The sequence below is a fragment of the Desmodus rotundus genome, chromosome 12, assembly GCF_022682495.2.
Source record: "Desmodus rotundus isolate HL8 chromosome 12, HLdesRot8A.1, whole genome shotgun sequence".
NCBI lineage: Eukaryota > Metazoa > Chordata > Mammalia > Chiroptera > Phyllostomidae > Desmodus > Desmodus rotundus.
In genome coordinates this window covers 77,104,723-77,131,269 of record NC_071398.1, presented here as the reverse complement: position 1 = coordinate 77,131,269, position 26,547 = coordinate 77,104,723, and the positions used below count along the sequence as shown (strand labels likewise).

Genomic DNA, 26,547 nt, shown 5'->3' with positions numbered 1-26,547 from the left:
TGTAGGAAGAGTTCAGAATACATTCAATAAATGTTTCTTGAAGTCCACTTTGTGCCAAGTCTTTGCTTGGCTCTAGAAACACAAGAGTAGACAAGGTAGTCCCCACTGAGAAACAAACAGAAACACGTGAGGCATCAAGATGAGCAGGGATTAAGAGGGGCAAAGGGAGTGCCTGTCAGGGGTGAGAGGCCATATTTTTCTTAAAACAGTTTTGTCTGGCCAAAGAGGATGTGTGAGGATTGTGAGGGGTGAGGCTGGAGAAGTAAGCAGGAACCAGATCTCAAACGTAACAAAAGGAATGAAAGGGTGTAACCCATTAGGAGGCCACGCCTGGGAGGATGATTAGGGGCCCAGGAAAGTAGTAATGGATATGTTCACTCATTCAACAAATGTTTGAGTACTTGCATGCAGGAGGAACTATTCTTGATGCTGGGCACACATCAGTGAACAAGGCAAAGTCTACTTTCATGGAGCTTATTGTCTAGTCAGAGAGATAAATAAATATACTGATGTATAATATTAAGCACTGATCAAATTCCATGGTGGGAGGAGATGGGACAAGGAGTGTTGGTTTACTAGGGCTACCATAACAAAATACACAGATCAGGTAGCTTAAACAACAGAAATATACAATATTTCCTTACAGTACTGGAGGCCAGAAGTCCAAGATCATGGTGTCAGCAGGGTTGGTTTCTTTTGAGTCCTTTCTCCTTGGCTTGTAGATGGCCATTTTCTCTGTTTTCACATGATCTTCCCTCTGTGTTGGTGTCCTAACCTCTTCTTGTAATGATACCAATCACTGGATATGGTCCCCCCACATGACCCCCTCTTTACCTTAATTGCCTCTTTAAAGGCCCTATCTGCAGTCACATCAACATAAGAATTTTGAGGGGACATAATTCAGCCCATAACAAGGTGATAGGATATAACTGAGGCTGGAGTTAGGAGGAAAGGGAAGGGTCTGAAATAGTTTATGTAGGATAATATGGTAGGATCTCTCTCAAATGACACTGAGTTGAGATCTGAGATCTAAGAAGGAGCCAACCATGTATAGAACATTCCAGAGAGAGGGAACAGCTTATGCAACTATACCAGGTGAGGACATGACTTAGGGCTATGTGGCATACAAGATAGTAAGAAGGCGAGAAAGAGAGAAAGACAGAGGAGAGGGTGTCATAAGGCCTTGAGGACCATTCTGATGGATGGCTCTTTGATATGGGAAGCTAGGGGAGAATTTTAAACAGAAGAGTGGCACGATCTGACTTGTTTGTGTGTGTGAATTTTAAAAAATTTTATTTATTTTTAGAGAGGGGAAGAGAGGAAGTGAGAGAAACATCAATGTGTGGTTGCCTCTCGAATGCCCCCTACTGGGAACCTGGCCAGCAACCCAGGCATGTGCCCTGACTGGAAATTGAATGGCAACCCTTTGGTTCACAGGCCGGTGCTCAATCCACTGAACCACACCAACCAGGGCTGACTTGTGTTTTAAAAGCACTGGAGATGTTGAAAATAAACTGGGGGAGAGGGGAAGGGCAGAAACAGGACTTTGCAATAAATCCAGGTGAGAGATAATGCTGGCACTAAGACAGTAGCAGTGGAAGTCTTGAGAAGTGGTCAATTATGGATATAGTTTAAAGAGAAACACAACAGGATTTACTGATGGATTAGATGTAGAAATGAGAAAAAGGGAGGAATCAAGGGTAATTCCTAAGTTCTTGGCCAAGCAACTGGGTGAATGGTAGTGCCATTTATCTAGATGGGGAAGCCTGTGGAAGAAGTATATTTAAGGAGGAATACTCATAAGAATTGAGAGTTGATTATGGACAATGGAAAGTTTAATACCTATTATATATCTTAAATATCGATGTAGAGATTTTGAGTACACAATTGGAAATGAGAATTCAGGGGGAAGGTGCAGATTTAAGATGTAAATTTAGGAGATCTTGTATAAATACTATGGAACTGCTTGCGATCCACTGGGAATAAGTATAGGAGAAAAAGTCAAAGGACTAAGCCCTGAGACATTCCAACACTTAGAGATCAGAAAAAGGTAGAATCAGAAAAAATCTGAGAAGTTGAGAAGCTGGAGGAAAACTAAGAAAGTATTTATTATGGTAGCCAAATGAAAAAAACACATAACAAGACTGCTGACAAGAATCTGCGTAAGACTGGAAACTGGCTACTGGATTGAGCACTCAGAGGTCACTGATGATTTTAACAAGAGCTGTTTTCATGGAGTTGGAAGGGCTGAGTACCTAATCACAATTGGCTCAAGCAAGAATGGGAAGGGAAGAATCAGAGATGGCAAATATAAACAACTCTTTTGAGAAGTTTTGTTGTAAAGGGGAGAAAAAAGTATAGTAGTTGTTCGAAGATGTCAAAAAATTTAACAGATTTTACAGCATATTTGTATGCCAATGGCAATCATTGATAGGAAGAGAAAATTAACAATGCAGAAAAGAGATAAATGTAGGGGTCAACAAAAAACTGGAGGGTTGGGCTTGGATAGGAGTAGGGATGGTAGCAGGAAGGCCTTATGGCCACTAATACAAATGGGTTAGCAGATTTGGTGGTGGTGGTTGGGAGACCAAAGATCTCTTCTGATTGCTTTTACTTTCTTATAGGAATCATTAAGAGTGAGGATGGGGAGGGGATATTGAAGATCAAGGATAAAGAGATGAGAATAGATTCAATAAGTAAACTAGGTAGGATGGCCCTGGTCAAGTAGCTCAGCTGGTTAGAGCATCGGCCTGATATGCCAAGGTTGCAGGTTCAAGCCTTGGTCAGGATACCCAATGACATGGCTCTGGTTTCTCTTCTGAGCTTCAGATACTCCTGTCCACTTGGATGTACCACAGACAGGACATTTCCTGTGTCAAAATCAAACCCCTCTCTTCTCCCAGGCCTGCTCCTTCACAGGCTTCCCTATTTGAATGAAAGACACCTCCACCATCCACTCAGTTGCTAAGCCAGAAATCTATCTTTGTCTCCTTACTCTCACATTCCCCTGTCTTAATCAGTTAAGTTCTATCAATCCTACCTAGTTTATTTTTTAAAAAGTTTTTATTTACTGGTTTTTAGAGAGAGAGGGAGAGAGAGAGAAACATCGATTTGTCGTTCCACTTATTTATGCAGTCATTGGTTGATTCTTGTATGTGCCCTAACTGGGGATCAAATTCACAACCTTGGTGTATTGAGATGATGCTCTAGCCAACTGAGTTACCCAGCCAGGGCTTTATATTTGTGAAATGAAGACAGAAAAAAAAAGAACTGAAGTCCAAAGCCAGCATAATTCTATAGGGTTATGATGTTCCCAGCCTATATCATAGGCAGATGTTTCTGGATGTGGAAATCAAGCCACAATATAGGAAATATCCTTTTGATATTAATATTCAAGAGACCTTAGCCCTGGCTGGTGTGGCTCAGTTGGTTGGGTGTTGTCCCACAAACCAAAAGGTCACGTTTTTGATTGCCGGTTGCAGTTTCAGGATGTGTACAAAGGGCAACCTGGTCAATGTTACTCTCTCACATAGAAGTTTCTTTCCCACTCTACCTCCCTTCCCCTCTCTCTCTAAAAAATTTTTGTTTTGAAAAAGAGACCTTAATATTACCTGTAGGAAGGAAATACCCTTACCTTATGTTAAAGCACACTAACTCTTGTTCCTGCCTTTTCCAAACACAATAGCCAGAGGCATGGTATAGAGGCATTTTATTTAAAAATCAACACATCCTGCTTGGATAATCAGTCACCCTCCATTTCCAAGTTCCATCACCTGTGCTCGAGAGCTGAGCGCGTGGTATTTTTCTGGGTTTCAGGTGTAAACTGACATGGTGTTCAAGAAGTTGTCCAGTGGACAGAGCTGGTCAAGGCAACCTCTCAGCACTTGCTCTTGTGGAAGAAACATTACTCACCAGGGCCAGGACCCTGTCTTACTGTTTTCAGCTGTGCCCTATGGTCTGTGCATGCACACATATTACAGCCGAGAAGACCCCACTACTCGGTCAGCCTCCAGAATAACAGCACTATGTCTGCTTGTAAAAGTCACTCAAGACATGTTTGTTGAACTGACTGGGAAGACACGGTCAAGTTAGGCCCAGAGCTGGAAGGGCTAAAGGTCTAATCCTTGGGACTGCTCTAGCCTCTGCCCTGGACAGCAAGCTGCTGAGGCAGCCAAGGTATCAAGAGTACTGACAGCACAAATCACGTCCCAGAACACCATCATTAATTTTCAAAATAGGCTTCTTAGGATGTTACAACCTGGCAGAAACAGAAGAGTGGGGTACTCCTATCACTAGAAGGAGTTTATAGGAGAACTGGGATAAGGCACGAATCCCAGCCTGCCTCTGTATGCCAAGTTCTGACTTCTCCCTGGGCCACAGCCATGAGTCACCCTAGAGGGTTCAGAGTGCTAATTATATCAACAGAGGTTCCAGTGGGCCTGAGGAGGGAGACTTGGTGCTTAAAAGCAGGTGGGTGAAGTTGGGGGAAGGGTGACTAGCCATCACCCAACCCCACCTCAGAGGCCTTACCTCCCCATGGTAATAGAGCTGCACAAACCACTCCTTAGATTCCTGGTGCTGGTAGAGTTCCATGGTCACGTCAACAGCAAGTGGTGGCCATTTGTGGTCAAAAATCCCCAGGGCCATTAACAGAGGAATGATGGTCACGTCATGAGTTGCGTAGAGGTACAGCTTTCTGCAGTGCAGAAACAGTTCTTCACAAATCTTTACTCAGGATTCTGGAGGCCAGGACATTGCCTGCCTCCTTTCAGTAAGGAATAACACTTGCCTCAGAAACCAGGTGATAACCTAGAAGTCAGCTGAGCCTGGTATGAAACTCCTTTGAAGTAGATGGTGGGAGAAGCCTTATTCCCACTCCTATGTTTTCATGATGCAGGATCCCCACTGGAGTAGGTATCTTGACCTCCTCCTGTCCACTGGCTCACCTACCCACCCACTCACTCCTCCCCTGGTGAGTTTCAAAGAAGAAAATGAACATGTGTGCCTTGTGCCCTTTTCTATGGAACCAGCCTGCCTATAGCAAATGTTCTTTCTACTCAGCTATGTGATGAGTTTAGTAGAGGAAGCACTCCTCCTTGTTGGGGAAGCTTGCATTTTGGGGGAATTAAGTTCATTTCAAAGAAATATTAATGGACTTGTTTGGTCCTCAAAACATTCTCCAAATGGCTTTAATCAGTAATAAAGTTGTTATTTTAATCTGTATCTGTCTGACCCCTCTATCTAGCTCTTGGGAAAGATCAAGGATTTTATTTGTTGACCTCCAAACTAGAATACTAGCATTGGGTACTATAGTATTCTACAGATATAAGGCCAAGGAGGACAAAGTGGCAAAGGCCAACAGGAAAAAATGTGTCGTCATCATGAGTACTGTGATGGACAGGGATGGGCACTCCCATAATTTGCTATTATAAATCTTGGTCTAAGTTCCTGAACGTTCCTGTTTCAACTAATTGTCCCCTGTCTTTCCCTTGGCAATCTTGTTAAAATGCAGGGTCTGATTCAGGAGGTCAGGCTGGGGCCCGAGAAGCTAACAAGCTTCCAAGTCATGGTAAAACTGTTCTTCTGTAGACTACACTATGCTTAGCAAGTGTCTGGGCTTGCAGACCTGTGGTCCCTAACCTGGGCTTCCAGGCTCTACGGAAGTGGTGATGGAAGTTCATGGGCCACTTCCAACATTTTACAATGCCTAGTGTTGTTATACCCTTCACTTGATGAAGGTATTCAAACTAAAAATCTATTAACCAATTATCTTTATTTTGGCCTATTATAGTATTAAATCATTGTGATATCATAATTAGTTACTCTGACACATTTTTTTTCTTTTTTTAAAAGATTTTTAAAAAGCATGTTATTTATTTCCAGAGAAAGGGGAAGGAAGGAAGAGAGGGAGAGAAACATCAATGTGTGGTTGTCTCTCAAGCACCCTCTACTGGGGACCTGGCCGGTAACCCAGGCATGTGCTCTTACTGGGAATCAAACCAGCGACCCTTTGGTTTGCAGGCCAACACTCAATCCACTGAGCCACACTAGCCAGAGTGACACATGTTCAATTATAAAAAAATAGAAAAATAAATTTAGGGTTCTTTTAGGTAAAATTAAAATTTCAAAACGTGGTAGGATAGATGTAGCAGTAGGAAAGGTAAAAATGTTGTGAACTTCTTTGGGACTTGTAGCCTCTTACACATCTACTTTCAATCACTGACAGCCTGGTTCTTGCTCCCCTAAAACCTGAGTTCCCTCCTACAGACAAAGGCCCCCTACTGCCCTCAGCTGCCCAAAGCTGAGTTGCTGTGTCAGGAACCTATTCTTGCCAGGTGAAGTGGCAAGGTCCAGGGCTTTCAGCAGGTTGCTCTCCAGGAGGTGGAGAAATGGTTCTACTGCCATCTGAAGACTTTCCCTAAAGCAAGGAAACAACATTTAAGCACCTAGCTTACTGAGCATACAGGGAATGTAGGCTAGTTCTGCCTCTGAGGAGTTCACTAGTCCAATGAGAAAAAGACAAGTAAAGCATTAGGGACAGCAACAGGCTGGAAGGAGAAAAACAGTGCTGACTCAAGTTTGGGGGTTCCCTGTGCACAAACATTTCCAACAACAAAAGCACCAGGTTACAGGCCTGGCATGAACACAGCTGAGATGGGACTGACCAGGATAAGTCATACAAAATTAGGCCTTCAGGAATAAAAGAACAAAGCTGGGAAAGGCAGGGTGTCATGACTTCCAGGAACTCCAAATTAGAAAAGTAATGTGAAGGAACCACATCCTAAACTATGCTTCCCATGTACCAGCCTCCTTCTTCGGAGATAGACCATAAGGACCTTTTTTATTTACAGATATGATTTAATAAGAAGTTCAGTGGTAATGCTTGCATGATTGGCATTGTGGCTCCACCACTTTCATTCTCAGGCTGGTCACCTCATGATCACAAGGTGGCTACTGCTACTCAAAGCATGTCATCTCAGAGAAGAAAACAAAGCAATATGGTAGCCACTAAGCAGCCAAAAGACTTGGTTTTGGTGTCTCTCACTTTTTATTAAAGAGGAGAAAAATACCCTTCTCCCAGAATTCCCAGAACCCAATCACTGACAAAAGGGAATGGAGTTGTTGTGATTGGCTTAAGCCAATCCTTATTCATGATGACTGAATAAATGGCCACCTTTATAAATCAAGGAAGGTTGAAGCAATGGATGAGGACTAGGCAACCAATACTATATGCAACATACACTTTCCAGAAAATGTGCACAGGCCAAGCCAAGTTTGATGGTATTGTGAAGTTGTAACCATTTGTGTTTGAAGAAACATCATTGTATGAAACCAGAACTAATTGGAATGTAAAGGATAATGAATCAGGTCTTGTTTAAAATGCACTACACCAGGAGAAAGCAAACTATGGCCATTGGTCAAATCCAATCCACCTGCTTGTTTTGGTAAATAAAGATTTATTGGAACATAGCTGTGTCTGTTTGTTTGCGTATTATCTATGGCTGCTTTCAAGCTACATGAGTATAGAGGAGTAATTCCAACAGATAAAGCATACGCCAATGCCTAAAATATTTACTATAATGTGTGTATGGAGTGGAGGACAGTCAATGACAATTTAAGTCTGGTGGGGTCACTTCAGGAACAGATGAGGGAAGGTAGAAAGTACAGGTAGTGGCAGCATGCTGAGTGGTGAGGCTGGAGCCTTCTGGATGCCCTGTGTGAGTGTACAAGTGGACATATGGACTCTGAGTGAAAGAAAAGCTGTCAGAGGCTCTTATTCTCATGCAATAGACTGGAAATTCTTGAAATGTTAGCTGCTTTTTCTTCCCATGCATCTTCCCAGGGCTGTTCCTCTATTTCCCATCTTCTCTACCAAGTCACCTAACCTGAGTGCAAGCTGAGTGTTCCTAACTAATCAGAAAAAGGTGTTGTTTTGTAATTTGGTAAAAGAGAAACTGTCCATTCTGATACTCAGGAAACAGGCCTAAAAATAGAACTCTTAAGTATCAGTAATACAGAGAAAACATAGGATTGATATTTGGAAAATCTGGGTTCCAGTCTTGGCTTTGCCACTTGCTAACTGAACTGAGACATGAAACAAGGTAGCCCACATCCCTCAGGCCCAGTTTCTTCAACTATAAAGCCAGGATGTGGATCCTATCAGGGATAATGACACATATCTCACAGCAAAAATGTGAAAATTATTTATAAATTGTGAGGCAATGAATAAAGTGAGCAATAATTATTCTTGCTTCAGTTCCCCCACTCCAAATCCTTTGAAACTTACAGCAATAGGAATAAGTCAGTACTTAAGAGATAATCAAGTGGTGGCTCCTGATTCTGTGTAACAGTGAAAGGAAGTACTAGGGCACCAGTTCCAGCTCTGGAAGTGTTAAGAACTCTCAGTAAGCCAGCAGAATGGGATGATTTCTGCCAATGCACACAGAGATGCCAGCTGGCAGGTTGTGAGCAGCCTGATGAACCCCCTTCCCCACACACTGGAAGGCCTGACCAAGTTGACTTAATGCCAGCAGCTGAAGAGGCCTCTCATCTGTCTCCACTTTGCGCATACAAGGCCGTGTCCATAGCTCTCGGTTCAATGATGCGTGAAAATCTCTTCAGCATGGGACAGTTCAGGAGGCCATGCACCTGAAAGGGCCACAGGTACAGTTTTAGAAAGAAATGCTTCTCATTCACTGAGCCTAGCAGCTGATCAGCTCTCATAGAGCCTTCAGGAGCCTGGGAAGGGCCTTCTCTAAAAGCTGTGTCCATCAAGGCCCTTCAGACGCTATTCCTAGAGATCTTCAAGGCCCAGAAAAAAAGGTTTTTTCCCTTTCTCATGGCTCCCCATCTACTTCAAAATGAAAAACATTTGTATTTTTTAAACTGTAAAAGACCCTGGCTGGTGTGGCTCAGTGGATTGAGCACTGGCCTGTGAACCAAAAGGTCACCAGTTCCATTCCCAGTCAGGGCACATGCTTGGGTTGTGGGCCAGGTGCCCAGTTGGGAGCGTGCTCATTAGCCAATGGATGTCTCTCTCTCTCACATCGATGTTTCTCTCCCTCACTTTCTACCTCCAGTCCCCTCTCTCTAAAAATAAATAAATAAACTCTTTAAACTGTAAACAAAAAAAAGATGAATAAAATACAACTCAAGTAACTCATGGCCTTCATTTTCACCAAAATAATTTCCAGAAAATATGGCACATAAATATGTCATAAACTCTTGTCTTACAACCTTAAACCTATTTTACACATAGGCACAAGGTGCATTTCTGCCTTCAGGGCATACTTTTATCTTCACCAGAGAAGGAAGGAGGATCCAGGCTATATGGCCTTTGGGTGTTTAAATTTTGAATCTAGAGAAGCATTTCCTATTGTGTAGTCTTCAGTATTATTAGATTTTTAGAAATTCTATGGCTAAATAAGTTTGGGAAAAACATAAATATTAACAAGTTTTCTTCACTATTGCCTTCTCAGATTCTTTAATATGCTAATGTGCATATAGACTCTTCAAAAGGTGACTCAATGTACAGGTTTTCCAAAATTTTTAGACAACGATCCTTCCCTTCCCACCACACACCCCACCTCTGCCTGTTCATAACACACACATTCACATCATTGGTATTCTGGGGAACATGCTTCAGGAAACTCTGATCTAGAGTTAAATGTCTGTGTTTCTGATGAAGAGTCCTCCTTGATTGTTCCCTATCTCTCACAGCTGCCTCCAAACCAGGAGGCCTCCACCCACTTCTCTCTATTTAGGGGCCAGGCCATCCAGTTACCCATGCCAGGCTCTCCCACCCTCAGAGCCCAAGGAGGACAGTCATCCCACCTGCTCAGCAGCCACATTGTCAAGGAGAATGAGGAAGTCCACTCCATCACTACTGGCAATGCCCATCCCCCCCTTCACCTTTTTCAAATCCTCTGATATTACTGGCTGCAAAAAGGCAGCCTGCCTCTGGCCTCTGTCAAAAAAATAAAAAGTATTTCCTTATATTATATAGTGACTAACAGTTTACAAAGTATATCTCATTCATCATTTAGAATCTCAATTAATCCTCAATAACAACTCATAGGGGTTAGTTGTCATTATTCCCACTTTACAGATGAGTAAACTAAGGCTCTATGAGGTCAGAAATGACTTGCGAAAATTGGCAAGTACCAGGGCTAGAATAAAAGCCCGTATTTTCCAAATCCCACTCCAGCATTTTCTTTTATTATGTAAAAAATGATGCAAGCATAGCATAGGTCTGCTTGAAAACAGCATTCATTTTCTTTTGTGGAACACATAGTTTATCCTCTTAGCATAGCCCAGAAATTCCTGGACGAAGAAAAGTGCCATCAGCCCGAACCAACCTATCTGTACAGCAGCACGTTGGTAAGAGAAAGGAAATCTGTGTTTTCTGCTTGCCCATCTGGATCTGCAGTTTGATGACTGGTTCAATCATCTATTTAACCTGTCAGTTTCTTCATCTACTCCATCTGAGGAGGGCTCAAGATAGTCAAGAGAATAATGCTTTGGAAACAGCGAAGCCCCACTCATGGCTGTATGTACCATCTCTCTAGCCCACCACATGGCCTTTTCCAGGCTTCCTGGCCCTTTACTATGAGTGTACCACTGCAAGCAAGAGCTTATTCACTTCCTGGACAGTGGAGTTAGACCTGAGTGTAATGCCATCCTTCCTATCCCTAATCCACCATCACAGTAAACCCAGGCAGGCCCTCAGTTCAGGCAGAGTCCTGCCACCAAAAGTAGTAAAAGGCTGTCTGTCCCCCAGTGGTGAGCAAGAACCCAGGGTAGTTACCTGGTTCTTTCCCACAGGCTCCAGCAGTTCTGGTAGTTGGGTACAAGACTTCAGAACTTGCTTCGTCAGTGTGGATAACAATGGGTCCTGGAAGTGAGGTGGGAAGCAGGGGAAAGACGAGGCTTTAGTTTGGTCTTCACAGCACCTCCTCCCTCTTCTTCTCATTGTCTTTACAGATGGAGCTGCTCCAGGAGGCAGATCATTAAGGATACTCCTTAAGGACAGTGAATGCCTTCAACATGCCTTCACCTTGCCAACAGTTCTCCTATGGTCTGATCAATGGAGAAAACAAGTAGCAGCCTTGTTCTGTCTGGCACAACTCCTCCTATTGGGCCACATATAGACTAGAGCAGGTACATACCTAAATCAGACCGCCACTTTCCTGACCCATTCCAAAAAACCTGATCTCCAGGAACTACCAGCACTTGTGCTTTCTAATAAACAGGCCATTCCCGACTTTACAAGAATAGGTGACTTTCTTGCTTTCCAGTCAATCCTATATGGTGACTTATCACATGACAATCTAAGAAAGGTGACCACAAGGCCACAAATCCTCTCAGACATCATTGCCCTGCTCAAAATGAAAGCCAGTCTTCCAGACAAACTGCCAGGAACCAAAGATTAGACTACAAAAAATGTTTCTTTTATACCTCGCAGCATCTCCCTACTGCTCAGAGCTCACAAGTACTTTTGTTTCTTCTTATCAATGCTCAAAGAAGGTGTTCTAACACCTCCCCTTGCTTGGCTCTGTGCCAGATATGGCAAGGGTCTGTGGCAGCTCCCCTATCTATATAGCTCAAGCCTGACCTTCTCTGATGGTAAAAGAAATAGCTCCTGGAGGGAGGAAGATGGTGGAGGAGTGAATGGAAGTGACACTGACCTCCTCCCAGGACCACTCTGGAATTACAACTAAATTGTGGAGAAATTACCCACTACAAACAACTGAGCAGTAGCCAGAGAGAAGCACATAACTTCGGATATACAGAACCAGCTTTGGCATAACTGGTCTGGTAAGGAGTGCAGTGGAGACTCGAGAGGGCTGGCTTGGCACCCACTGGCAGCAGCAATGGTGTGATAATTAAGTGGCTGGTTGGATCGCCCAAAGATTGGGGTCTAAACCCTAAGCTAGGATTCCCAGCCTAAAACACCAGAGCCCAGAGTACACAGATAACAACCAGTGGGGTTGCTTTCTGCCGGGGACAGACACTTGGAGACGCAAGGGCCGTTTAAAGGGCCAACACACAAATTTTCATTTGCAGCCACTTACCTGGGGCTCAGGCAAAGACAGGAGCAGAGTGGGTTGCAGAAACCTGAGGAGAGACTGGGGACACGGAGGCCTTGAGGAGAGAGCTGAGAGAGTAGCAGCTGGGATCCTGGTACTGAGTCATCCCCCAGATGGCAGCAGCCTTTGTGCTCAGGCAGACCACTTGCCTCTGAGCAGCAGTAGCCTGAGGGGAAACCATAGCACCGACCCCAGGAGGGTTTCTGCCCCAGACCTTTGGTGCTTAAGCCTGACCTCTGAGTCCTAGTGACCAGATAAACAACCAAAAGAGACAGCCAGAGACAGTAGATCACTGGCAAAGGTGGGGCAGAGTGGACTACAGACTTGAAGAGAGACTGCGGACCGAGGCTTTGGGGAGAGAACTGAGAAAGTAGCCTCTGGGATCCTGGTCTGGGGCCAACCCCCATTCACAGCAATCATCCTGCTCAGGCGGACCACTCCCCTCCAAGCAGCAGCAGCCTGAGGGGAAAAAATAGCCCTCGGTTTAGGAGGGATTCAGCCCCACCCGGCAGTGCTTAAACCTGACTGCCGAGTTCAGAGGGACCATATTAACAATTGAAAGAGACAGCCAGTGACAGCAGATCACAGGAAGTATCTAACAGGCTGCCTAAGGTCAGATGGGGTCAACATCTGACATCACCAGAGGCAGATCCAGAAAGAAAAAAAAACAGTGGTGAATACAAGAGACTACGGATATGAAAGCCAGTGTGGTCTTCTTCATGATTTGTGATATTTTCTTTCCTGCATAGCTTTATAACATTCATTTCTTGCCCAGTAAATTTGTATATAATAAGTCACTAGATTTTATACTATAGTGTATTCAATTCAAATATTTTGCCTCTCCTTTCCCTTAGCCCATCTTACCTTCCTCTTTCCTTGTAATATTCTCATTTCAAATTTGGTTTTCTCTCTAGGTACAACTTGTTTCCATCCCATACTCTTACTATTTCTCCCCTGTCCGGACACTCAAAACAAATTCTCTTGTCAAGGGTCATTTCACATACTTTTGCCCAGCTATTGAAATACCTGTGTTTTTCTCTCTACACCTGTAACAAACTTTGCTAGTTGATTGTGGGTAGGGTAGTTGTTGTTGCATTGTTTTATCAAAGTTATCTCTAGAGCTTCACTAATTCTTATATTTCTTTTTTTAATTTTTATTGTTATTCAATTACAGTTGTATGCCTTTTCTCCCCATCCCTCCACCTCATCCCAGCCAAACCCACCTCCCTCCCCCACCTCCACCCTCCCCCTTGATTTTGTCCATGTGTCCTTTATAGTAGTTCCTGTAATCCCCTCTCCTCACTGTCCACTCCCCACTCCCCCCTGACTATTGTTAGATTGTTCTTAACTTCAATGTCTCTGGTTATATTTTGTTTGCTTTTTTCTTCTGTTGATTATGCTCCAGTTAAAGGTGACATCATATGGTATTTGTCCCTCACCATCTGGCTTATTTCACTTAGCATAATGCTCTCCAGTTCCATCCATGCTGTTGCAAAGGGTATAAGCTCCTTCTTTCTTTCTGCTGCATAGAATTCCATTGTGTAAATATACCATAGTTTTTGGATCCACTCATTTGCTGATGGGCACTTAGGTTGCTTCCAGTACTTGGCTATTGTAAATTGTGCTGCTATGAACATTGGGGTGCATAGGTTCTTTTGGATGGGTGTTTCAGGGTTCTTAGGGTATAATCCCAGCAGCGGAATTGCTGGGTCAAAGGGTAGTTCCATTTTTAGTTTTCTGAGGAAATTCCATACTGTTTTCCACAGTGGCCTCACTAGTCTGCATTCCCACCAACAGTGCACTAGGGCTCCCTTTTCTCCACATCTTCACCAGCACTTGATTTATTGATGATAGCCATTCTGATAGGTGTGAGGTGATATCTCATAGTGGATTTAATTTGCTTTTCTCTGATTAGTGATGTTGAGCATACTGTCATATGTCCACTGGCCATCTGCATGTACTCTTCAGAGAAGTATCTATTCAAGTCCTTTGTCTGTTTCCTAATTGGATTTGTTTTTGGTGTTGAGTTTTATCAATTCCTGATAAATTTTGAATATTAAGCCTTTATCAGATGTATCAGTGAATATGTTCTCCCATTCAGTGTATTATCTTTTCATTTTGTTGGATCCCTTTGCTGTGCAAAAACCTTTTAGTTTAATGTAGTCCCATTTTTTTTTTCTTTTGTTTCCCCCACCCAAGGTGATTAGAAAAACTATTGCTATGAGAAACATCTGAGATTTTACTGCCTATATTTTCTTCTAGGATTTTTATGGTTCCAAGTCTAGTATTTAAGTCTTTAATTCATTCTGAATTTATTCTTGTGTATGGTGTGAGAAGGTAGTCGTTTCATTTTTTTTTTCATGTGTCTGTCCAATTCCCTCAACACCATTCATGGAATTGACGATCTTTACCCTATTGTATGTTTTTGCCTCCTTTATCAAATATTGATTGACTATAAAGCTGTAGGTGTCTTTCTGGGCTCTCTATTCTGTTCCATTGATCTATGTGTCTGTTTCTGTGCCAGTACCATGCTGTTTTGATTACTATGGCCTTGTAGTATAGCTTCATACCAGGTAGTGTGATTCCTCCAACTTTGTTCTTCTCAAGATTGCTCTTGCTATGTGGGGCCTTTTCTGGTTCCATATAAAGTTTGGAAATATTTCTTATAGTTCTTTGGAAGATGCCACTGGTACCTTTATAGGAATCCTCTTGATTCTATAGATTGCTTGGGTAGTATGGATATTTTAATAATGTTAATTTTTCCTATCCATGAACACAGTATATGCTTCTACTTAATTGTACCTTCTTCAATATCTTTCTTCAATGTAGTTATAATTTTCTGAGTACATGTCTTTTAGTTCCTTGGATAAATTTATTCCTAGGTATTTATGTTTTTCAAGCAGCTGTAAATGAAATTGTATTTTCAGTTTCCCATTCTATTAGTTCATTATTGGTGTAAAAATGCAATTGGTTTCTGGGCATTTGTGTCCTGCTACTTTACTGAATTCATTTATCAGTTCTAGTTTTCTGTGAAATCTTTAGGGTTCTCTATATACAGTTTCATGTCATCTGCAAATGACAGCTTTATTTCTTCTTCTTCTCTGATTGCTGTGGCTAGGACGTTCAGTACTATTCCCAGTTTGCTGAGAGTTTCTATCATAAATGGGTGCTGGGTTTATTCAAATGCTTTTTCTACACATAATGAAATGACCACGATTTTTATCCTTCATTTTGTTTATGTGGTATATCATGTTTACTGATTTGCAGGTATTTTACCAACCTTGCATCCCTGGAATAAATCCCATTTGATTATAGCATATGATCTTACTACTGTATTGCTAGGTCCAGTTTACTAATATTTTGTCGAGGATTTTAGCATCTGTGCTCATATGGGATACTGGCCTATAATTTGTTTCTTTAGTGTCTTTATCTAGTTTGGATTAGGATAATGGTGGCCTCATAAAATGAGATTAGGAGTGTTAACTCCTCTTGAACTTTTTGAAAGAGGTTGAGAAGGATAGGTGTTCTTCCAATCTTTGGTAAATTTGCCTGTGAAGCCATCTGGTCCAAGACTTTTATTTGTAGGAAGTTTTTTGTTGTTGTTGTTCTTGTTAAATTACTGCTTCAGTTTCACTAGTTCTAATCTGTCTATCCAGATTCTCTAATTCTTTCTGATTCAGTTTTAGATAACTATATGTTTCTAGGAATATATCCATTTCATCTACATTGTCCACTTTTTTGGCATATAGTTGTTTTCAATGTTTTCTTATAATTCTTTGAATTTCTGTTCTGTCAGGTGGTACTCTGCTTTCATTTCTGATTTTATTGAATTGGGGTCTCTCTTTTTTTTCTGGATGAGTCTGGTTAAAGGTGTGTCAATCTTTATCTTTTCAAAACTGCAGTTCTCGGTCTCATTGATCTTTCCTAGCTTTTTAAAAATTATTTTATTGATGTTCAAATACAATTGTCTGCATTTTCTCCCCACATTTCTGCTCCACCCCAGCCAAAGCCACCTCCCTCTCCTGCTTCCACCCTCCCCCTTGGTTTTGTCCATGTGTCCTTTATAGTAGTTCCTGTAATCCCCTCTACCCACTGTCCCCGCCTCCACCCCCCACCCCCGCCCTGGCTATTGTTAGATTGTTCTTAACTTCAATGTCTCTGGTTGTATTTTGTTTACTTTTTTCTTCTGTTGATTATGTTCCAGTTAAAGGTGACATCATATGGTTTTTGTCCCTCACCGCCTGGCTTATTTCACTTAGCATAATGCTCTCCAGTTCCATCCATGCTGTTGCAAAGGGTATAAGCTCCTACTTTCTCTCTGCTGTGGAGAATTCCACTGTGTAAATGCACCATAATTTTTTGATCCACCCATTTGCTGATGGGCAGTTAGGTTGCTTCCAGTACTTGGCTATTGTAAATTGTGCTGCTATGAACATTGGGGTGCATAGGTTCTTTTGGATGGGTGTTTCAGGATTCTTAGGGTATAATCCCAGCAGCGGAATTCCTGGGTCAAAGGGCAGTTCCATTTTTAGTTTTCTCAGGAAATTCCATACTATTTTCCACAGTGGCTGCACCAATCTGCATTCCCACCAACAGTGCGCTATGGTTCCCTTTTGTCCACATCCTCTCCAACGTTTGTTTGTTGATTTGTTTATGTTGGCCACTCTGACCTGTGTGAGACGGTACCTCATTGTGGTTTGAATTTGCATGTCTCTGATGGCTAGTGATGCTGAGCATCTTTTCATATGTCTCTGGGCCCTCTGTATGTCTTCCTTGGAGAAGTGTCTGTTCAAGTCCTTTGCCCATTTTTTAATTGGGTTGTTTTTCTTCCTGGAGTGGAGTCGTGTGAGTTCTTTATATATTTTGGAGATCAGACCCTTGTCTGAGGTATCATTGGCAAATATGTTTTCCCATACGGTTGATTCTCTTTTTATTTTAATGCTATTTTCTTTAACCATGCAGAAGCTTTTTGTATTGATGAGGTCCCGTTTCTTTATTCTTTCCTTTATGTCCCTTGCTTGAGGGGACATGTCTGTGAGGATGTTGCTGCGTGGAATGTCTGAGATTTTCCTGCCAATGTTTTCCTCTAGGACTTTTATGGTATTATGACTTACATTTAAGTCTTTCATCCACCTTGAATTTATTTTTGTGTATGGCGTAAGTTGGTGATCGAGTTACATTTTTTTGCATGTAGCTGTCCAGATGTCCCAAAACCATTTGTTGAAGAGGCTGTTTTTGCTCCATTTTATGCTCCTGCCTCCTTTGTCAAATATTAGTTGACCGTAAAGACTTGAGTTTATTTCTGGGTTCTCTGTTCTGTTCCATTGGTCTATGTGCCTGTTTTTATGCCAGTACCAGGCTGTTTTGATTACAGTGGCCTTGTACTACAGTTTGATATCAGGTATTGTGATACCTCCTGCTTTCTTCTTCTGTCTCAAAATTGCTGCAGCTATTCGGGGTTGTTTATGGTTCCATATGAATTTGTGAAATGTTTGTTCTATATCTGTGAAATATGTCATGGGTACTTTAATAGGGATTGCATTGAATCTATAATTTGCTTTGGGTAGTATGGCCATTTTGATGATGTTAATTCTTCCAATCCATGAGCATGGTACATGCTTCCATTTGTTTGTGTCTTCCTTAATTTCTTTCTTCAGTGTTGTGTAGTTTTCTGAGTATAGATCTTTTACCTCCTTGGTTAGGTTTATTCCTAGGTACTTTATTTTTCTTGTTGCTATATCAAATGGGATTATTTCCCTGATTTCTGTTTCTGATATTTTATTGTTGATGTTAAGAATGCCTTTGATTTCTGGATTTTGACTTTGTATCCAGCTGTTTTGCCAAAATCATTTATTAGATTGAGTAGTTTTTTGGTGGGGTCTATAGGATTTTCCTTGTACACTATCATGTCATCTGCAAACAGTGACAGTTTCATTTCATCCTTTCCAATTTGGATGCCTTTTATTTCTTTTTCTTCTCTGATAGCTGTGGCTAGGACTTCCAATACTATGTTGAATAGGAGTGGTGGGAGAGGGCATCCTTGTCTTGTTCCTGATCTTAGTGGGAAAGCTCTAAGATTTTGTCCATTGAGTATGATGTTGGCTGTATGTCTCTCACATATCGCCTTTATTATGTTGAGAAATGCTCCCTCTATTCCCACTTTGCATAGTGTTTTTATCATAAGTGGGTGCTGTACCTTATCAAATGCTTCTTCTGCATCTATTGATATGATCATGTGGTTTTTGTCTTTGCTTTTGTTTATGTGGTGTATTATGTTTATTGATTTGCAAATATTGTGCCATCATTCCATCCCTGGAATGAATCCCACTTGATTATGGTGTATGATCTTTTTAACACATTGCTGGATGAGGTGTGAATATTTTGTTGAGGATTTTAGCATTTATGTTCATCAGCTATATTGGCCTGAAGTTTTCTTTCTTTGTTATGTCTTTATCTGGTTTTGGGATTAGGATGATGTTGGCTTCATAAAATGAGTTTGGGAGTCTTCCATCTTCTTGAATTTTTTGAAATAATCTGTGGAGGATCGGGGTTAGCTCTCCCTTAAATGCTCTGTAGAATTGTCCTGTGAAATCATCTGGTCTAAGGCTTTTGTGTGTCAGAAGCTTTCTGATTACTGTTTCAATTTCATCAGGTATTATGGGTCTGTTCAGGCTTTCTGCTTCTTCTTTGACTCTTGGAAGGTTATATTTTTCTAGAAGTTTATCCATTTCATCTAGGTTTTCACATTTCCTGGCATATAGTTCTTCATAGTAATTTCTTACAATCCTTTGTATTTCTGTGGTATCAGTTGTAGTCTCTCGTCTTTTATTTCTGAATGTGTTTATTTGGGTCCTCTCTCTTTTGTTCTTGATGAGCCTGCTTAAGGGCTTGTCGATTTTGTTTATCTTTTCAAAGAACCAGCTCCTCGATTCATTGATCCTTAGAATTGTGCTTTTTGTCCCTATGTAATTTAATTCTGCTCTGATATTGGTTATTTCCTTCCTTCTACTTGCTCTGGCGTCTCTTTGTTCCTTGAGTTTTTATAGGCATAGTGTTAGGTTATTTATTTGAAATCTTTCTATGTTTTTAAGGTTGGCCTGTATTGCTATGAACTTCCCTCTCAGGACTACCTTTGCTGTGTCCCAGAAGTTTTGGGTTGTTGTGAGTTCATTTTCATTTGTTTTCAGAAACTTTTTGATTTCTTCATTAATCTCATTCTTGACCCATTCATTGTTTAATAGCATGCTATTCAATCTCCATGAGTTTGAGTGTTTTGAGATTCTTTCCATCAAACTTGTTTGTAGTTTCAGTCCCTTGTAGTCAGAGAAAATGCTTGACATGATTTCAATTTTCTTGAACTGCCAGGGCACATACCTGGGCTGTGGGCCAGGTCCCCAGTTGAGGCTGTGCAAAAGGCAACCCAATTGATCTTTCTCTCGCAAATCAATGCTTCTCTCCCTGTTTCTCCCTCTTTTCCCTTTCTCTAAAAATAAATAAATAAAATCTTAAAAAAAAGAAAAGACAAGAAATCTCCTCCTGTTAGGAATAGTTGCCAACAGATGATCTTTGATGTGTCTGTTGAATGACCCCTGAAAATTCAGGTATTGGCAAGTGTAGAGTACCTGTTTTCAGATTTTCAAGAATGAAGGGTCCATCAGTTCCATACATAATGTCCACCCCACATACATACTCTCATTCTTGTTCCTGTGTTACTGACAAAGACTAACTTTATAATTTTACTTAATTATTTATACCCCATTTAAAAAAAATAAAGTGTACACAGTGATAAAGTTACTCAAAAATGCACATTGTAAAAATCCATATATTGTTGCAGGTGAACTAAGATTCAACACTAAGCTTTCCAGTTTTTATGTAAAAGAAGAACCCTGATCAGCTAGACAAGCTTAAAGATAAAAGCAAGCCAACTGTTCAGGAGAAACCCACCATTTCTAAGGTGAACAGTTAAATTCCACCCCAGGGTCCTCATAAAGAGGCTACAGTAATGTAATGAGCATCTTTCCAGTAGTCACAGCAATGAGTTCTGTAGGACTGTTTCTCATTTTGTTCCGTCAAAAACCTAAGGACAGCATCTCACCAAAGTCCATTGCTGTGAAGACAATACTATTCTGGGATCGATATGCTACATTCCAAGTAAATGAAAAATCTACTTAAAATAAAACAAAAACCTTCCAAGTGTAGATTTTAGGAAAAAACAATGGTCCTAAACCTTGACTGCACACTGGCATCACTGGGAAATTTTTAAAAAGTTACCGATGCCTGAGCCCCATCCTGAGCTAATCACATCCAGATCTCCTAGGGGTAGAGCCTCAACTTTTTAAAGGCTCTCCAGTCCAGATTTTTTTAAAGCTTCACCAGAGAAGCTTTTACCAAGTCTAAATGCTCTAGATCAATTAAATCAGAATATCTGGGAAAACTCAGGTATCAGTATTTTTTAAGCTCCCCAATTGAGTCTAATGTCCCACCAAAGTTAAGGACCACTGCTCCAGAGGAGTGAATAAATTGATCAGCACATCATTCATGTGATGCTTCCTGAAAACCCTTCTCTTAGCAGAACTTTGGATAGATATTAAGCAACAATGAGACTGGCATCATGCTTCCCAGCTCATTTACATTATCAAGTAAATATAGAACCAAATGCTTTAATCAGCAGTGGAACTGAGATAAGTTGGATTTTATTTTACAAAAATAGAGTGAGCTGCCTAACTGGAGGCCATTTTGCCACCATCTGGAGGGGAGCTGAGGGAAATTTGAAAGCAGGGACAAATTTATCTTTTGAAAGTGTATGTGGATCTAATCTAATGATCAGAAAAAATGGTCAGTCAAGTTTCAGAGTTTTATTTCCAGAGTATAGCTAAAGGAAGACAAATTAACAGTCATTGAAGCCCTAAAAAACTCAGTGAAACATCTAGTTTTACACAATGCTACTCTCTGTGGATTTCCGATATAACTGAATGAAGTGACTCATCACATGTTTAGCTAGACACCAGACAGAAGTCTGGAAACATCAACCAAAGCAATTTAGTTTTAGAATTATTGTTAGGCAATCCCTTTTGATTATAATTAATAGCAGAACCAGGAAGATTAGAAATTCCCAGCTCTATCAAATTGGATCTTGACAGAAAGAAAACCTGAGAGAGGAGCTCCAGAAACAAGCTAGAGAAGGTCAATGACACTAGCTCATAGCTTAAATACAAAGTTATTTCCACCTTCCCACTTTTATGCACAAGACTTCATATAAGATAACCAAAGATGTTTAGTGCATCTGCGTAAAGTCTGGAGAATGTAAGCAGGCAGAAGAGGCAATGTGCCTTTCCTAACTGCAAAGTGAGGACATGGACTCAGATGTTCCATTATTTCATGGCTATAAAGACAGAAGATGAATGAAACTGGCATTCTACCTGAGCTACAACTGCCCCTTCCAACATAAAGGCAAAAGATACTAATCATCCCCCACCCCCAGCTCAGAAGAAACCCTTAAACAAAAATCTAATTTTTTTAGGCTCTCTAGAGAGTACATATACTATACATACTAAGTCCAGGACTAGACATTCAACTTTTTATTCTCTGCTACTACTGATAACTTTGCCTTTACTATGAGTCTTCTATTCTTATATGTTATTTTCTAGCTTTTCTGTAACAAGAATAAAGGGGGAGTGCACAGGAGATGGGCTATGTACAAAATCATAAGGAAAATGTAATGACCTAATATAAAAAGGCAAAATAAGGGACAGAGAGAGGAAGAAAGGGAGGGAGATAATGGGAGAGCAGGAGGGAGGAAGGAAGGGAGGGAGGGAGGAAGAATGAAAAGAAAGTCTAGTACCAGAAAGTGGTATATAGCAATATAGAAAGGCTAACTAGTAATCTGTTAGTAGAATTAAGTGTCACCCAAGATTTATTTATGTGGGAAGTACTTTAAAGTTTTGCTTTCATCTGTGGTAAGCTTTGAAAACTCAGTTTTCAGGTGTACAATGTGAGGACAAAGCCCTAAAAGGTTTCTGGAAAGCACCTATGATAGTGAAGAGTATGCCTAATACCGGGTTTGGACATGCTGTTGAATCTGCTCTGACATTAACTGGAGGACTGATAATGCAAAAACACTCTACAGCTAAGTGTAACAGCTGGGGGCCTGAGGATTTCAGGTTGCGTATTACTGGTAATCTTCATTCAACAGCCAGTTCTTAAGTCATAAGCCTACCTGCATTGAAAGGTCAGAAACCTTCACTGGCTCTCCCCCAAGAGATAAATACAAAAAAGGTAATTATTTTGAAAACTAATTATTTGTAATTATAATTTTCCTGACCAAACCAGGTATATTTTTAAAGATATTATAAACACAAGACTAGCCACTTTTTAACTCTTCTCATACCTTAAGTCCCTTGCACAAGATGTATAGAAACCCAATATAGAAAAGGAGAGCCTGAAGATACAGCACATCAGAAGCCTTCAAAAGAATCTCAAACAGACTCAGCAGTCAGGCTTAAGTACCACAGAGCCCTGGCAGAGTCTCTCCTGGGGTTGGGGCTGTTGTTTCCCCTCAGGCTGCTACAGCTTAGAGGGGAGTGCTCTGCCTGAGCACGATGGCTGCTGACCTGTGGTGGATGACTCCATACTGAGATCTCAGCAGCCACTCTCAGTTTTCTTCCTAAATCTTCCATCTCCAGTCTCTTCTCAGGTGTCTCTAGCCCACTCTGCCAGGATGGTACAATATACACAAATCAATAAATGTAATATATCACATAAACAAAAGGACACATAAAAATCACACAATCATATCAATACATGCAGAAAAAGCATTTGATAAGGTACAGCACACACTTATGATAAAAACACTCAGCAAAGTGGGAATAGAGGGAGTATACCTCAACATAATAAAGGACATACAAGAAACCTACAGCCAACATCATATTCAATGGGCAAAAACTAAAAGCTTTCCCACTGAGATCAGGAACAAGACAAGGATGTCCACTTTCACTACTTCTATTGAACACAGTATTGGGAGTCCTAGGCACAGCAATCAGACAACAAAAAGAAATAAAAGGCTTCCAAATTGGAAAGGAGGAAATAAAACTGTCACTGTTTGCAGATGACATGGTAGTGTACAGAGAAAATCCTATAGACTCCACCAAAAAACTACTTGACCTAATAGGATAATTTGGCAAAACAGCAGGATACAAAGTCAATATTGAGAAATAAAGGCATTTTCATACAACAATGAAATAGCAGAAACAGAAATCAGGGGAAAAAAAACATTTGCTATAGCAACAAGAAAAATAAAGTCCCTAGGAATAAACCTAACCAAGGAGGTAAAAGACCTGTACTCAGAAAACTACACAACACTGAAGAAAGAAATTTAGGAAGACATAAATAAATGGATGCATGTACCATGTTCATGGATTGGAAGAATTATCATCAAAATGTCCATACTACCCAAAGCAATTTATAGATTTAATGCAATCCCTATCAAAATACCAATGACATATTTCATAGATATAGAACAAACATTTCAAAAATTTATATGGGACCAAAAACGACCCTGAATAGCTACAGCAATTTTGAGAAAGAAGAAGAAAGCAGGAGGGATCACAATACCTGATATCACACTATATAACAAGGCACAGTAATCAAAACAGTCTGGTACTGGCATAAGACCAGACACATAGATCAGTGGAACAGGATAGAGAGCCTAGAAATAAACCCAAGTCTCTATGGTCAATTAATATTAAATAGAGGGAGCAGAAACATAAAATGGAGCAAAAATAGCCTCTTCAACAAATGGTGTAGGGAGATCTGGACAGCTATATGCAAAAAAATGAAACTCAACCACCAATTTACACCATATTCAAAAATAAACTCAAGATGGATAAAGACTGAACTGTAACTTGCGACACCATAAAAGTCCCAGAGGAAAACATAGGCAGGAAAATCTCAAATTCCATGCAGCACTGTTTTAACCAATATGGCCCCAAGAACAAGGCACATAAAGGAAAGAATAAACAAATGGGACTTCATCAAAATAAAAAGCTTCTGCATGGCTAAAGAAAACATCAGCAAATGAGAAGGGAACCAACTGTATGGAAAAATACCTTTGCAAATGATACCTTGGACAACGGTTTGATCTCCAAAATATATAAAGAACTCACACAACTCCACTCCAGGAAGACAAACAACACAATTAAAAAATGGGCAAAGGACTTGAACAGACGCTTCTCCAAGGAAGACATACAGAGGGCCCAGAGACATATGAAAAGATGCTCAGCATCACTAGCCATCAGAGAGATGCAAATTAAAACCACAATGAGATATCACTTCACACTGGTAAGAATGGTCATCAAAACCAAATCAACAAACAACAAGTGCTGATGAGGTTGTGGAGAAAAGGGAACCCTAGTGCACTGTTGGTGGGAATGCAGATTGGTGCCGCCACTGTGGAAAACAGTATGGAATGTCCTCAGAAAACTGAAAATGGAACTGCCCTTTGACCCAGGAATTCCGCTGCTGGGATTATACCCTAAGAACCCTGAAACACCCATCCAAAAGAACCTAAGCACCCAATATTTATAGCAGCACAATTTACAATAGCCAAGTGCTGGAAGCAACCTAGGTGGCATCAGTAAATAAGTGGATCAAAAAACTGTGGTACATTTATAGGATGGAATACTATGCAGCAGAAAGAAAGAAGGAGCTTCTACCCTTTGTGACATCATGAATGGAACTGGAGAGCATTATGCTAAGTGAAATAAGCCAGGCAGTGAAAGACAAATACCATATGATCTCACCTATAAGTGGAAACTAATCAAAACAAAACAAGCAAGCAAAACATAACCAGAGACATGGAAATTAAGAATAAACTGACAGTAATCAGATGGGAGGTGGGAGGGGATAATGGGGAGAGAAGGGGGACGGGTTGTCAAGGAACATGGGTAAAGGACACATGGACAAAGCCAAAGGGGGTAGGATCAAGGCTGGATGGTGGCGATGGCTGGGGTGGGGGTCAGTGGTGGAGCAAAAGTGGAGACAACTGTACTTGAACAACTTAAAAAAATCTTTAAAAACAAAGAATCTCAAATGGTCTCCAGCAAATCCTGAGAGGAAGCCATTGTAAAAATCTGTTCCCAAATCATAGATTTCTGTTATCTACTCTGATGCCAGTTAGGATCATTCCTGGTACAAAGGTCACTGCAACTCCTACAACTTTCAAAATGGTCACACAGAAATGCACTACACTCTTCTACTCAAAGCTACCCAAATATTCGTTAGAAATACAGAATTTCAGGCCTTACCCTACCTTTGATGAGTCAGAATCTGCATTTTAACAAGATCCTTAGGCGATTTATATGCACCAGAAGCGACGCAGTACTACTGTGCTAGGGCACAGACTGCACAGCTATCCCAGGCCCAACTCGAAGTTCTAGGCGTGGCACCTGGAGGGTCCAGTGGGTTGAGGAGCAGCGAGCTCCAGGCCAACATCTTCGCTCCTAAGGGATGAAGTGGCTACTGCTGTTTTCACTTCGCCCGGACCAAAAGCATGAACCCTGCTCCATGAGGATAAAATTCCAAAGGTGGGTGTTCCGGGTGGGTGCCTGCCCTGCCACTGTTTGGTCTTACGGTCCTTGCCCCAGCAGCCCCTGCCCATGCCCACCTCTGACCTGCTCCTCCTGTGGGAGAAGCTTGAGAACTCTGCGCCCCGCGTCGAAATACAACCTGCACCATTTTCAACTCCAGGAGGCTGCGGTCCACGGGATGCGGTGGACGCAGCTGCGCCGGGCCACCAGCCACTGGTAGATAAAGTACCCCAGCAAAGCCAGAACATCCAAAGATACCCACATGTGCCCCTAGAAGACATTGGTAATCATGGTGGAAGCCCCTTGGCTGCCCTCTGTAGAGGCTGCAGGACGGGGACACACACCCTCCGCGAGCTCCTGGTCTCAGCTGCTGCCCCCAAGTTCCCGGGAACCGGCAGGCACGCACATCCAGCCCCCCAAGTTGGGACCACTGCAACTGAGGGGTCCCCGGGTGCGAGTGTGGGATAAGAAATAGAGGTGGAAGCAGCGAAAACTTCCTGGGAGTTTTAACCTGGGTCGGGATTGGCTGCTCCAGCTGCAGTCTAGGGCCGGTGGGGGCGGGGGATGACTCAGTTCTTTATCTTTTGCTCTCTAGGGAACCTCAAACTTGAATTCGAGGTTGGACCTCCAGCACTCGAAGGTACAGGAACCAGCCCTAAGATCCTCCGCGGCAGTAACCCTACTAACTGATGACTGGATACCACTTTTCCACAAGCAAACTCCCACCCACCTCTTCACGAAGCCAGGACCCGCTCCAAATGGACCTCATGCAGAACAGCAGGGAAAACCAGTCCCGTGGAGACGGTTATCAGAGTTATGAGAATTACAACTCCCACAAGGCTGCTCACGGCAGGGGACCTCAATTAGAGGTATAG

The 26,547-nt window shown here is 41.6% G+C and overlaps 1 protein-coding gene across 1 annotated transcript; it reads right to left on the bottom strand.

The window, feature by feature from the left end:
• Window positions 1–4,251: 4,251 nt before the first annotated feature.
• ACP6 (acid phosphatase 6, lysophosphatidic) lies at window positions 4,252–25,963 on the bottom strand. The gene is given in 10 exon segments (XM_024572476.2): window positions 4,252–4,392; window positions 4,531–4,696; window positions 6,323–6,412; window positions 8,513–8,649; window positions 9,835–9,967; window positions 10,808–10,844; window positions 10,847–10,894; window positions 25,750–25,784; window positions 25,786–25,873; window positions 25,876–25,963. Coding segments are annotated over 10 exon segments (963 nt in total).
• Window positions 25,964–26,547: the final 584 nt, after the last annotated feature.